Source organism: Penicillium macrosclerotiorum (genome assembly GCF_028827735.1).
Source record: "Penicillium macrosclerotiorum strain IBT 26536 chromosome Unknown utg000003l_segment0_segment0, whole genome shotgun sequence".
NCBI classification, from domain to species: domain Eukaryota; kingdom Fungi; phylum Ascomycota; class Eurotiomycetes; order Eurotiales; family Aspergillaceae; genus Penicillium; species Penicillium macrosclerotiorum.
This window is the reverse complement of record NW_026643083.1, coordinates 4218317-4232259: the sequence shown is the minus strand read 5'-3', so window position 1 is coordinate 4232259 and position 13943 is coordinate 4218317. Positions and strand designations below refer to the sequence as shown.

At 50.6% G+C, this 13943-nt stretch overlaps 3 protein-coding genes across 3 annotated transcripts; 2 read left to right on the top strand and 1 right to left on the bottom strand.

Moving 5' to 3' along the window:
- Positions 1–984: 984 nt before the first annotated feature.
- N7462_004420 (ankyrin repeat domain-containing protein) lies at positions 985–2040 on the top strand (the record flags this gene model as incomplete). The annotated part of the gene is made up of 1 exon (XM_057076146.1): positions 985–2040. One exon carries the CDS (start codon positions 985–987, stop codon positions 2038–2040), a length of 1056 nt encoding a protein of 351 aa, XP_056935651.1.
- A 1299-nt stretch (positions 2041–3339) lies between these two features.
- On the top strand, positions 3340–5271 carry N7462_004419 (uncharacterized protein; the record flags this gene model as incomplete). Its single annotated transcript, XM_057076145.1, has 5 exons — positions 3340–3513; positions 3569–4040; positions 4095–4465; positions 4519–4875; positions 4924–5271. The coding sequence occupies 5 exons, from the start codon at positions 3340–3342 to the stop codon at positions 5269–5271; spliced, it is 1722 nt and encodes a 573-aa protein (XP_056935650.1).
- Positions 5272–6578: 1307 nt separating this feature from the next.
- N7462_004418 (uncharacterized protein) lies at positions 6579–12125 on the bottom strand (the record flags this gene model as incomplete). The annotated part of the gene is made up of 3 exons (XM_057076144.1): positions 6579–11141; positions 11222–11796; positions 11969–12125. The coding sequence occupies 3 exons, from the start codon at positions 12123–12125 to the stop codon at positions 6579–6581; spliced, it is 5295 nt and encodes a 1764-aa protein (XP_056935649.1).
- Positions 12126–13943: the final 1818 nt, after the last annotated feature.

Sequence of the window (13943 nt, the reverse complement as noted above, 5' to 3'; positions counted from 1 at the left end):
TAGCGTTACGCCTCTATAATGTTGCTCCAAAGTTTTTGCTCCTTTAATCTCAGAGACAAGCAACGCATATGCTGATAGTCAAAAACTTATTTTCCTACACCTATTCCTAGTTCGATTATTACACATATTATCTTTTGTTATTTCCGGGCTGAGCGAGACACTATCCCAACGTAGATACTTATTGTCGCTCTGAAGAAAGATGCAATCCATGCTACAATTGTGGAACAGCATCAAAGGGAGAGGACAATGCACTCGACATGAGCTATAACACGGGGATTTTCTATACCTTTGAATAATCTAGCGGATGTTTCTAATTCTCAAACCAACAAGTAACATCCCTCTTAAGAAACTCTGCTCCCCATTCTCATTGGTATTATTGAATTTAATAAGGGTGTATTATCACCCAACCAATACGTTGAATACCGTCCTAACTGTCTAACTTCTGCTCCGATGAGTGTTATACTCCCTGGATCACTGTCTGATCCAACAATCGCTTTCAGCAGGCCTCGTCGTTTATGCCAATGATTACGAATAATTTTATGTGGTAAGACATCATCTTCAACTATGCACCGACAGGTTCGTTTTCAGCTAGCCTATAAATTACCGCAGTCGGGCAAGGCAAATTCACTGTACAGAACCTCTATAAGTAGATTGGGGTCAAACGACCACCGTCTTCGCCGATAGGACGACCCGCTATCAGAGAATCCTCTAGTGTCCATCATGGAGCGATGCTTGGAATTTTTGACATGCCAGCTTTCCGTTCTCCCTGACATATCGCCATGACAGGCTTCAATATGCGTGGAGTGAAAAATCGACCGCCTCGTATTTGGAGCTCGTGTTGCGGCGGCACTAGGGTGATTGGCCAAGAAGGCGGAAATTCGACGACGCTCCCGCGCTTACACTTTGACGTTCAAACTCGATGCAGAGTAAAGAGCCTGAAAAAAAGTCCATGCGAGCATAACGAGGAGAAAAAAAATATTTGTAATGAGCTACCTCTCTGAGTGTCCCGCAGACTGTCTGCTGCTCATAGCGGACAAGATACCTAAAGACCGTGACCTCAGCGCCCTCGCACGGACATGCCTGCGAATTCATTCCTTGCTCAATCCCTATCTATACCGCCGTGCCGTCCAACCCCGAGGCCCAACACCCGCCCTCTGGTGGGCAATCCGGATTGGCAGCTTGATGGCCACGCGGTACGCCCTCGAAGCCGGGGCAGACTTTGATGCCAAGGAAGACGACTACTCAGCAGATTGCGTGGTGAGCAGAGCATTAGGCGCTCGACATAGCACGAGGGGGATATGGGATAGCCGAAAGTATTTCGGGTGGACGGTTGACCCTCGAGCCGTGGACAGCTTGCTCGACGAGTACCGCTGCTTGATCCTCCTGTTACTCGATAGCGGTGCGAATATACACGGCAGGAGCAGACAGGGCTGGACACCTCTGCACAAGGCAGCGTGGTTGCCCGACGAAGAGATGGTGCAGGTCTTGGTGGGACGGGGTGCGGATATCACTCTGACTTCTGATGACGGCACTACTCCGCTCCACCTGGCTGCGTTTAGTGGCAATGTAGAGGTGATTAAGTTTCTCTTAGAGAAAGGAGCTGATATACACGCGCAGAGAAAGGATTCAGGTACGCCACTTCATCAGGCAGCTCGGGAGGGATGTCTCGACGCGGCTGCTTTCCTGCTCGAAAATGGAGCTAAAGTCGATGCAAGAGACGGGAGCGGACAGACGCCTCTGCATTCAGTGGTCTGGAGCGGGATTGTGAAGCCAATACAAAAGATCGTCCAGCTTTTACTAGATAAGGGTGCCGATATTGAGGCTGTTGATGGAAAGGCGATGACTCCTCTGCAGAAAGCCGTTGCGTTTGGATATTCAGAGGAAGTCATCGACTGTTTGTTGGCAAACGGCGCGAATGTGAAGGTGATAGATCGAGATGGGCGTGATCTACTCCAGCTGGGGTGGAAGCATCATCATTACAAGTTCGCGCGGCGTTTTGCACGACGGTCCGCAAGAATTAAAAAGCGGACATCGCAATAGCAATCATATGAGTCGGCGCCCACAGTACGCATCTAAACAATATGTACCCACCCAACTAAATATTCAGATCAGTGGCTTGCTTTCGCTCTGATAATCTCTCCGGCATCAGCTCTCATCTATTTTCATGCATTCAACTAATCTTGAATTTACCATGCCCTAGAATGTATCAATTCAATTTTTTAGACAATTGCGAATATTCTTGAGCAGTGGCTCGCAGAAGTTGCTCATGTGGTAGTCGATACGAAGGATGGGCTACTTCTACCTTGAAAAGTCGGCGATGAGTCCATTCGTGATATAAAATTCATTATTTTTTTTCATCTAAATGACAGGCCGCTACCCAGCAAGTAGTATTATAACAGACAGACAGCGTAGGACCAGGAAATTCGTCGGCCTCAACGCAATAGTATTAAAGAGAGAGTATCATGCTTTCTATATACCTCTAGGCATGTTCCAAGATTGTTGTTACCCTTTGATTCTGCTCTTTTCAATTATTCTTCTATGCGACCTATATAGTACGTCCTGAAACTGGTGCAACGACCCACACTCTTCGAATTATTCTGTCTACACCGTCCAAAAGACACTAGTCCGTGTTGGGAGTTTTCTGGAGTAAGCCTGTTACTTGTAGTCACTTGCATTGTTGCTTACGTATCTTCAAGATGGCGCTAAGTTAAGACCCTTCAAAGCATGAGGTTATCTATTACATGATCCACAGTGGGGCGCTACCCGTGTCACAGATGGCAGAGGCTATAGTGACAAAACTAAGCGATGCAAGCGATAATATCGAAGCAGATTTCCCATTCTCTCATGTGTACCAACGGCCGGAAAATCTGTCAGAGGATCTAGACATCCCCCTCAAGGATCAAGTAAATACGGAACGCACAGCAGATCATGGGTAGTAGAATATTAAGCTACAGAACATTGCTTTCACTATGGAGTTGTGAAGTTGTCTGCTCGCTTACCATTACTTCAGCTACTTTTTTTTTCTCAACTGCGGACTTCCAGCTGAAGATCACGTGTAAATAATAATACGGGGCAATAAAACCCCTCTTTGAGGCTCTGCCACGGCTGATGTGGATTGCACCTGCTCAGCCCTACTCCGAGAACCCCGAGTTGGGCCACATCACAAGAACCCAGGTTATATAGATCATATAGATCATATCATCTCTGCTTTTGAGAGTGGAGATTATGAAAGTAATCTTTACTTCTCCTAAAAATAATTCAACTCATATATTCAGGTGGACGGCCGTGCTGTTTCGATTTGGTTAGCACGCAAAAGCACCTCGCGCGATACTCGCCACCATGGCGGCGTCTTCCAGACAAATGCTTATTGAATCGCCTCTTCTTGGAACTGAAATCGACTTGGAAAACCTATCTCGACAAACCAGCCTTTCCGCTGACGGCAGAAGACAGACTTCCCAGCAGCAGAGCCACCGAAGACTGGAGATATCGATAGGAGAAAGTCTCAGAATGAATGTGAGTTTTCACTTACACTACTCTACTAGTGGAAAACGATGCTAAAGACACCAAGTCTCGGCGTGACACGATTCCTGATAAGGTCTTTGAAATTCTCTCGGGCCACGAGTCACTGAAGAAGAACTATCGCAAAATCGCCCGACGACCCAACCTTCGCACAGCCGAACGTATCTTTATGTACAAAGCGACTAATACAGATGAACTTAATTTCAGCAAAAATGATACTTGGTCCGGGTGTCTCGAGAGGATTCTTTCTTCTAGAGAAATAAATGACGATGCTGTGTTCGAAGTCTGCGTCATTTCCATTGATACCACGAACATCGGCCGTGCGTTCTCTTTCATTGACAAATTATTTCTAATCACCTATGACCGCCGGCAACAAGCTTATTCTTCGCTGAGTGAAATGATTATACGGATATTACATATTCAATGGAGACTGAGTGATGAAATAATGGCCGAGGTTATGGAAAGCCTTCATGCAAAGCAGCTTTCTCTCTCGTCGTGGCAACCGAAGTTACCATCTGATCGTACACCACCTGACCTACTTACAAATTTGGATTTGCACTAATCATGCATTATAGAGGGCCATGCACCCATTAACATTGTTCCTCACGTGCCATTGAAGTTTGAATTCAAATGGATTCGTGCTCCGCACTACGCGACTGACCTTTCAGTATACGTGTTCCGGCCGTATGGAAAACATCCTCAAGCAGAGACCTTGGATGTTATTTTGACATCCAGTCAATACGAGCAGGTGAGACGGGCAATTGTGGTTGTGAACTCTCATAATACCTTAGCCAAGTTGCGAAGTGGCAAGTTCTTCACACATGTTCTAGAGCATAATATGTTTAGTCTTTCATACATCCTCCACCTCTTCGAAGCTGTATGTTCAGAGGTCATTGCTGGATTTGTCACTTTCACGACACGGGCGTGCAAAGAGATTAATTATCTGGTAGGCATCACGGATCGCAAGAATGGATGACACGCATGAGCTAACTTGCTCAGGTTTATGAAGGACGACTTCGACCCTCTGGGAGCAAAATGCAATATCTCCTTCATCTGGAAGATTGCCACCTTGTTACCAAGTCTTGCTGCAGGGCAAACAAACAAACTCTGCAGTCACTACTAGACAGAATCAACTCTATTCAAGGGCCTCGTGCTGATGAGGAGATGAACCAGATTCGTCATCTTGAACTGTTTATGAAGGATCTAGACTACCTGCACGATGAAGTCGAATCGTCTTTACTTAGGATCTCAAATATACGTCACGATCTTCGAGAAAATCTGGACTTGCTTCAAATCCATCGCACTAGCATTTTGGGGATTCTCGCTGCATTATATTTGCCTCTCTCATTTGTGACCGTAAGTTCTCGATACCACTACTTCAAAATCTCTCAGCTGATTCGTCAGAGCTTTTTGGGCATGAATCTCAACCAGTACACCACCCCTCAGCCGTTTTGGCGAAACGCCACAGTTATTGATGGGACCACTTCGAACAAGCTTATCGTGGATTCCGGAACCAACCAAACATGGTCCCTAGTGACCTTTTTCGCGATTGCAATGCCGCTCATGGTTGGCACAATACTTGTGCCACTTGTTATTGGAAGTATTATTCGAGTACTTTTGCAAGGGCTTGCCCAAGGACGGACCTGGTGGCGCCTTTTGTTTGCTTTTGTTGTTCTCTGGTTGGATACCATAATCTCGATGATGAAAGAGCGTCGAATTGCTAACGGATTTTCTACAGGTATTCCATCGTGATACCTATAATGGTGCCGATAATATTTGCGTTCATACCTTTCTGGGTGTTTATAATACTGCAACTGTTCGCAATTATCCGAAGCGAGAGAAAGAGTTGGCTTCGATTCACCTACTGGCTCTTGAGCGCAGGTGTGTCAATAGTGATTGTTTGCTTCCCAGAACCTTATTATGTCCAGTCTGTCGTGAGTGGCATATACACGATCTCCTTTTTCATTTTCTGGTGGTGGAAACCAGACTTCTACTATAGATGGGACCAGGGAGGAAGACTAAAGTCCAAGGAAGACTAATGTAAACGTGATGCTCGTTGAATTAGCTTACTCTCCCTATCGCAATTTTTGGGATCTGCACACCTTGTTACTGTGATAAATCCTCATAATTACGTTATTGAAAGTAGAAAAGAATCATTCTACAAGAGGAGGGTGGTTGCGCCAGTTTCGGGACGCAGAAAATGGACTATGATTAGCCAAATCGGATAAGGAAGTGCCTTAATAAAGTATGCAAAATTTCTTGGTGACGGAGATCCTATGGACTTGTGCTTATTTCTACACTCGACACTGAACACTTGACGTCAGCCAAAGTTACCTAAAAGCGAAGCAGCATCATGCCAACGGCGACGCCACCAGCCAGTGCTTTACACTACAAAATGAGAAGAGCACATCTTTTGAATATACGTGCTAAGTTTTCCGTCAAAGGGGAAGAGGTTCCAATAGTAATCAAAAGAAGGTACAAGACGCAAAATAACCAAGGACTATTGCAGTGTAAACAAAGAGAACCCCCGAATGGCGTGAAAACCTTTTGCACCAGTCAATCTAGAGACAGATAACAGAATGTACAGTTGGAGATAGATCACAAAAACCGAGGCTTGGGATCTACCAGTCATAAAAGAGGGTTGTTCATTGCAGGCGCAAGAAGGGAACCGAAGAATTATGTGAAACAGAAAAGGAAACATAGTCGAGAAGAGAAAAAAAAATTGTGCATCAAGGTGGTCGACTATAGGCACGGAGCAGAAGCAGAAGCGGAAGAGGTATCGATGGATCGACGATGAAAAGAAAGCAGGCGATGTCATAATACAGGGGATTTGGTCGGGGATATGGGTAATAGGTGGGTCTTGCAGAGGGGCGTAATCAGAGAGGAAGGAAACGGAAAGTGTGAAATATGGAAAAAAAGGGGGGCAAAGGGTATGAAACAAGTATCCAAAAAAAACCAGGCCCAGTTTACATTCAGGGGGGAAAGCGGCAATGACAGACGTTAAAGCACAACACGCGTTTTTGAGGGGACGAGTAGGTGAAAAGGTTGGTCACGAGAGCTTAGAAGCAGTTGAGCGTGCTCTTCTTCTTTTTCTTGTTAAGGGCGTTCATGCGCTCCTCCAGTTGGGCCCGAGCAGCCTCGGCCTCCTTGCGAGCACTGCGCTCCTCCTCTACAGCCTGAAGAGAAAGACGGGCAGAGTTGCGCTCCTTGCGGAGAGTCGACAGCTCGTCCTCCAGTCCCCAGGCCTTCTTTTTCCAAGCCTCGCAGTCGGTCTTGACCTTGTTGCTCTGAGCCTCGAGATCGCCGAGAGCCTCCTCGAGGGTGGCAGTCAGCTGCTTCTCAGCATACAGGTGCTTCTCGATGGTACGGATTCGGGCTTCCTGGTCTTCAACCATCTGAGCGTTGACCTGGGCATTCACCAGCTCCTTGCTAGCATGGCGAGAGTTGGGCGGAGAGACGCTGCTAGAGCCGGATGCAATAGTTGGCAGGGGAGGAAGGGGAATCGCTGGCGGAGGAGATGGCAAAGACGCCGCAGACGAGCTTTTGCGCAGGTTAGAGGTAAGCGAGCTGCTGCGGTCGTGAGAACCGTCCGAAGTGCCGTTCTTGAGCTGGAGCTCGAGCTGCTCGATTCGAACACGGTAGGTCTCAATGTCCTTCTCAAGAATAACAATCTTCGCCTTGGCATCCTCGAGCGCTTGGTCACGCTCCTGTTGGATGACAGATAGACGGTTGTGGTGCTGATCGAAGCTGTTGGTGATCTGCTCCTCAAGCTCCTCCACCAAGCGGACGCTCTTTTGCTTCTCAACGGTAATCTCCTCCACCAATGCCTCCTTCTTCTTAACTTGCTCGTCCTTCTGGCGAAGAGTATCCTCCAAGGTAGCGACCAAGAGAGCCAGCTCGTTAACCTTGGCCTCCTGGGAGGCGTTCTTCTTCGTCAACTCTTCAATATCTCCGCTAGCATCAATTTGCTTGCGGAGAACCTCATTGGTATCCATGAGCTCAGCATACTTCTCAGAGAAGTGCTGCTTCTGGGCAAGAACGTCCTGGATCTGATCCGTCAACGTAGCTGCAGTGACATCGGAAGCAAGCAGAGACGAAACAGACTTGAGAAGATTGACCAATTCATCACGAGAATCAGCGATGTCCTTCTGCAAGGATGCCATCGACTTGTCATGCTCAGCATCCTTCTCAGTGAGACGTGCATCGTGCTCGGCTTGAACGGCAGCCTTAGTGCGGTCTTCGAGCTCCGCCAGTTCACGCTTGTGAGACTCCTGGAGGGACTCGAGACCGGTCTTGTGGGAATTAATGGAGGACTTTTGGCTTGCAATTTCCCGCTCGAGCTCCGCGATACGAGCACTGTGAGCATCGGCATCACCAGTATCAACTTCCTTCGAGGCAAGGTGAGCAGCCAACTGTTCTTGGGCAGTAGTGTGCGATTTCTCAAGAGAAGCGATAGTGTCCAAGTGTGTCGAAATGGTTGCCTTCTGCTCTTCAATATCTTTCTTAAGGCCATCCACAAGCACTTGCTGCTCAGCCCGCTCGGTCTCAAGGGCCTGCGCCGCAGCCTCCTTATCAGCAGAGCCGTCACTGATGTTGACTCGCTCGGAGCGCATGGTCTCAACTGAAGCTAATGCAATCTCGAGTTCCGCCAGGGTGGTGGCAAGCTGCTTCTCCGATGACTGCAGAGATTCGAAAGCAGTCTGATGCTTGCCCTTCCAGGCCGTCAACTCGCCTTCAAGGGCATCGATCTTCTTATCCTGCTCTTCAGCGCCGGCATCCAGGGCTTTAGTTGCAACCTCTTGGCTCTTCAGAAGGGCAGTGAGGTTCTCGATTTCGGCAAGCAGCTGCTTCTCGCGGGCCTCGTGAGCCTCACGGAGTTCGTTGATCTGGTTCTCCTGGTGGACGACCTGATCGCGAAGCTGGGAAACCAGAGCCATATCGACAGACGAGGCACCCTGCAGACTGGATCTTTCGCGAGTGAGACCAGAGATAATAGTGGCCTTCATCTCCATTTCCTTCTTCACATTGTGGTTCTCAGCCTCCAGAGACTGAAGGCGTTCCATACGGGTCGACAGTTCGTGCATCGTAGCGTCCAAGTGAGTCTCAAAGCTCTGAAGAGTGTCTGGTTTGCTTGCAAGCTCCTCGCTCGCAATAGTCCGCAGCGCAGTCAACGAGCGGTGGGCACGGTCGACTCCAGAAAGAAGGTTCTGGCTGGTCATCCGGCGAATCATCTTGAAGCCAGGAGTAGAAGGCGGGCTAGACTTGGTACGCTGGGCCTCGGCCTCAGCCTTCAATTTTTCAACGAGGCTAAGAATCTCCTCGTGTTCGGTCTGAAGCTCGGCGTATTTCTGGGTCATCTGATCAGCACCCTCTTGGTGCTCAGCGAGCATCTTACGCATCTTCTCCATTTCCTCATTGTCGGCGGGGGCGACAACAGAGGAGGCAACCGGAGTTGCGGGTGTCTCTGTACCATCTTGTCTAGAGTATTCAGAAAGCCCGCGCAAAGCAGGCGATTCCCCGGCCGAGGACAATTCCGAGGAGAGCGATTGTGAGAATGAGTGTTGTGCTCCAGACTTCGAGCTCGGAGCGGGTCCATCCTCTAAAAAAGAAACCGGGCGGGAAACGCCGTTCTGCACAGCGGGAGGCGGGTGAAGCGCTTCGTCAAGCTTGTCCTGGCGCAGTTCGGCGAGAGCCTTCAGTGCCTCTTCATACTTCGCCTCGAGCATTTCGTAGTCGTTCATGGTGTTTTCGTGGCTGAGACGCAGGTCAAAGAGCTCCTGAGTAACGGTCTCAAGTTTGTCAGCTACAAACTGGGACTGGGCAGGGCTGGTAAGGGGCTCATCGTAGATGGCATCGATCCGGCGAACTTGGAGGTTGTTGGTAACGTGTTCCAAAACCTTGAGGTCATCACCAGGCTGCTCACGAATCTTCTCAGTCTCCTCAACAATCTCCTCATCAGCCTCGGGGATGGGCTCAGCCAGGTCCTCATCGGACTCTGGAATCGCAGTTTCCGCTGCTTCGTTGAGGACGTCCAAAGAGGGGGTGTGACGGTGGAAAACAGGAGTCTTGGCCGGGGCGGAAGCGGTAGAACCATCCAACCCATTGACACCAGCGTGCTGATCGCCGTTCTGCTGATGACGGTTGTCAAGGTCATGAAGCAGGTTGTCAAGAGTTCCAAGGCCTCGCTGGCGCTGGATGACATGTTCTAACCGGATCACCTCACGCTGCATCAGCTCCATGTCCTGGTCAGACTCCGCGAGGCGGTCTTCCAGGGTGGAAATGTATTCCTCGCAGCTGACTTCATTGTCGCGAGCGCGGCTGAGTTCCTTGCGCAGCTCGGCAACGATGGTTTCGTGCTTTTCCTCTCCCGTAGAAGCGCCGTCGAGCTTGCCCTCTAATTCATGGAGGTAGGTCTCGGTGCTGGCCTCCCGATCAAGGAGCTTCTGAACTCGGGATTGGAGCTGTGCATTGACTGTCTCGACATAAGTACATTTGGTCTCGCGCTCCAAGAGGGTGCTTTCAGTAGAGGACAGGGAAGCTCGAGTGTCGGACAAGGAGGACTCGAGGCTCTGGATGGTCTTTTCGTATTCTAGAACGACTTGCTCCACAGACTCCGCAAATGACTTGGATCGTTGAATGCGCTCGATGGAGCTCTCTCCGACCTCGGTTAGGGCTTCATTGGTCTCGCCATTGGTGGCGCCCGAGTCGTTAGCCAGATGAGAAATCAGCTTGGTGTGGCGTTGACTAAGGGCATTGTAGCTCTCTTGAACGTCGAGCAGCTGGTTCTGCAGCTGAATCTCACGTTCATTCTTGCGCTCACTCCGTTCGGCAGAAACTGCCTCACGGCGATCGGAGCCTTCGGCGTTACGGATCTGTTGTCGGAGAAAGGCGACCTCGGCTTTCAAACGATCAATCAGAGCTTGCTTGTCGCCATCGTCGGCAATTTGCTGAATACGAGGCTTGCTTTGGATCGCTCGGGCCCGTTGTGCGTACTGGACTGTGTTGAGAGTCTCGCTCAGATGGAATTCGGCGGGAGTGACACAAGCAATCATATATGTAATGGCGTTACCACCCAGGGAGTCTTGCAGGAGGCGGGTGAGCTTCGAATCACGGTAGGATACATGAGACCCAGATTGGCGAGAAGAAAGTTGAGAAATGACTTTGCCGAGAGCTGCGAGGCCAGCGTTGATCGAGATACCCTCCCGAGCACGCTCTCCAGAGGCGCCTGTGTTCTTGAGACGCTCACTGCCTGCCAGATCCACAAAGTGGAGTTTACTATCAACAGTAACAGTTTCACCGCTCGAGAATGAATCTACCGGCATCGACATGCGTTTTTCCTTCGGGGAAGTCGGGTTTGCCGAAGATTTGCGCTGGATGAGGTTCAAACTGAAGACTGCGTGGGATCGGGACGACTTGGCGTTGATGGCCGTGGAGTCGGTTTGACGAATTGTCGAACCAAAGTTGAGGGCTCCGATCAGATCTTCGAACGAATTGATACTGACCTGGTGCAAACCCGTCAGAAGGATGCGTCCCTTGGCATCTTCGCGGATGGTGACGCTGCCACGATCGGTCGAGGAGGCAGAGTCCGGGAGAAGCAAATCTCTGAGCTGTTCATTATAGATCTTTATCGGAAAAGAAAGAGGATTAGCCAGCTATCCAGAATATCCTGTCGTTCCTCAATTTGTTTTGCGACACAACATACCTCAACGTAGGTTGCTTTTAATTGCCAGTTCTTCTCAAGATTCAATTTCCCGAAACTGGAGGCAGAGCTCATGGAGTAACGTTGTGGGGTACGAAGGCCGGTTGAGGTCGAGCCGTTGCGGTGGTGCTTCGGGCCATCCAGCTTGTCGAACAAAGCCTGGGCCGCACGTGGAATAATACCTAGAAGGGGGAGACCGCGATCAGCCAAGCGTTCTGCGCGGCGCAGAATTGAGGTTCCCGAAGCGCACTTACCCATTGCACCAGAGTTGTTCTGCTCGTTCGGGCCCGAAGTACCCATCGTATATGACTTGCCAGCGCCGGATTGACCGTAAGCGAGGATTGAGACGTTGTAGCCCTGAATAAAGGAGTTGACGCTGTCGCTCAGGTATTCCCAAATCCCGTCCTGTTCGACCGTTTCGGGAAAAACGCGATCGAACACAAACAATTTGCGTCCCTGCGGGACATCTACCGCCACACTCGTCGGGGCTGTAACGTGAACCATGGAACGTTGGAATCGTTGGGGGATCAATTCGTATCCGGGATCTTCGGGCTTGAGAGGCGGTCGCACTCGAACAGCTATCGCGGGGGGAGTCAGCGGATGATGGGATGCCGGGTGTCTATTTTCTGGACGGTGCCTGGCAGCGTCGGTGGGACGGTGTGACCCCGTTGCTGGCATAATTGGAGTTTTGCGCATCGTGCGACTTTGGGGGAGGGGAGCAGCAGGAGGATTTGAAAGAGGACCACGTACCAACTTTGACGGCTGTCTTGCCATCCTCGTCCGAGGCGCGACTTCCTCCATGGCGACTACTCATGCTCATGCGACTGTTGCTGCGCGGCGTGCGCATCACCGCGCTGATGGGTCGCGGGGGAGGCCCCGTCGGCGATGCTGGCGGTGAAACGGTCATTCTCCCCAGGAGAAACCACGCCGGGTGGGAAACGGGCAGACAAAGGGATTCAAGGAGGGCGGAGAAATGGAGCGTTCAGGAGGATGTTAGAGAGTCGCAGTCATCAGGCGTCACCGGAAATCCGGAGGTTTGGGTCAAAAGGTCGGACTTGTCTAGATTGTGGAGTGATTAGTTCCAGCACCCCTTAATTTTTTTTGGTGATTGTGAGAGAAAGAGAGAGGGGGAGTTTGGGTGATGGAGGGGCGTCGATGGGGTTGCACAGGCGCACCACGACGAAGACAACGACCGACCTTGGGTGACAGATTGGAATGACTCCGCAAGAACAATTGACAGGATAGAAACCCCTACGACAGGGAAGGGGGATGGAAAGGGAGTAAAAGTGAAAGCGCAACGTCTGGAGAAGACCGTGCACGAACTAGACTGGGGCGGGCTTAGCTCCGATTAAGATGAAGGAGGATTCGATGAATGGCGGGTGGAGACCAACAACGAGGTCCCTCTCGCTCTCCGAGCTAGCGAGCCTCTGGTGTTAGGCGATGCCCAGGGGGGTTGGTATAGTGTTTTTCTTAGTATAGTTCGGGATTTCTACGGGGGTTGTGCTCGTCTTTGGGGATGTCGTCGGATCTATGCTGGGGGATCTCGGCGAGATGAGCGATGACAAAATGATGAGCGGATAATGGATCTGATAATGGATCTCCTCTGGATGGCTTGTTGGTCTTGCTGTGGTGTTTCTGGACAACGAAACTCTTATGTTTTCCCCCGTCGCCGGGCGCCCGCAGTGGTTTGGCGGGGGCCGTTCAGGGGCGACCCAAAAACCCCCTGGGCTTCCCGCCGGAGCCCGTTTACCCGTGGCCCGAACGGGCCTTCAATCCTCATGAGCTAAAACTCCCCCCAATCGCCTTCACAACATCCCATATTACCCCCCCCCCCCCTCTCTGCCCTTTCCATTCCCCCCCTACTTCTTCCCGAGACATATCACCGGAACTATATACCTACCATAGATTCTTCCGAGCACACTATTGCCCACAATCGTCAATAGCGCTGAACGTTGACGGCTTGTCCGGCGGGACCCGCGCCGTTCCACGGTTCGCCTGGACCACGCGCGTCCTAGGAATGCTGCAGGTCTGTCGGGACAATTGATCCTTCACGACGGGTTTTTGACTCGGTCCACGCCCAGAACCATATCCCTGGGTTCAATGCATGCCTCGACGGTACTGAACATACTTCGTCCCGGGCCCATGTCACCCTATCCTAGTCAAATTTCCCCAGGATTCCGATCGGATTGGATCATAGATATGGAATGGGGAATGGACACGCTCGGTACAGAAAATGCAGTCTCAGTACACGAATAAGATGAATCATCCTGGTGTATTGGGACTCGGCTCTGATCCCATCTCCCATTGCAATGCTCCTCTGGTCACTACATCGGTGACTATGATTACCCAAGGGCGATGCTATCGAGAACCGGGTTAGCGCTGCTGGGCCAAAAGTCCAGCCACGAAGAACCGGTTCTTCCCCTGTGTTTCAGGTGCGCGTTTTAGGTTATTATCATCGGGGGGCAGCCCCTCCACCCCTAATTTGATGCCCGGGCTTTCTGATATGTCGCGACACGTCGGCCGATCAACCCTCCCAAAATGCCTCGGATAGGATGGATGCTGGATACATTCACTCTGCGCAGAGGTGGCTGAGTACGCTGGCCTCGGCACACCGTCCCCGTCCATTGGTATCGAAATTTAGTCGATCTCCATCGGATCACCACCATCCCCGGTCTTCCTCTCTTTCCTCCACTCTCTCGCCTCGCCTGCTCTCTCATCCGTGGGA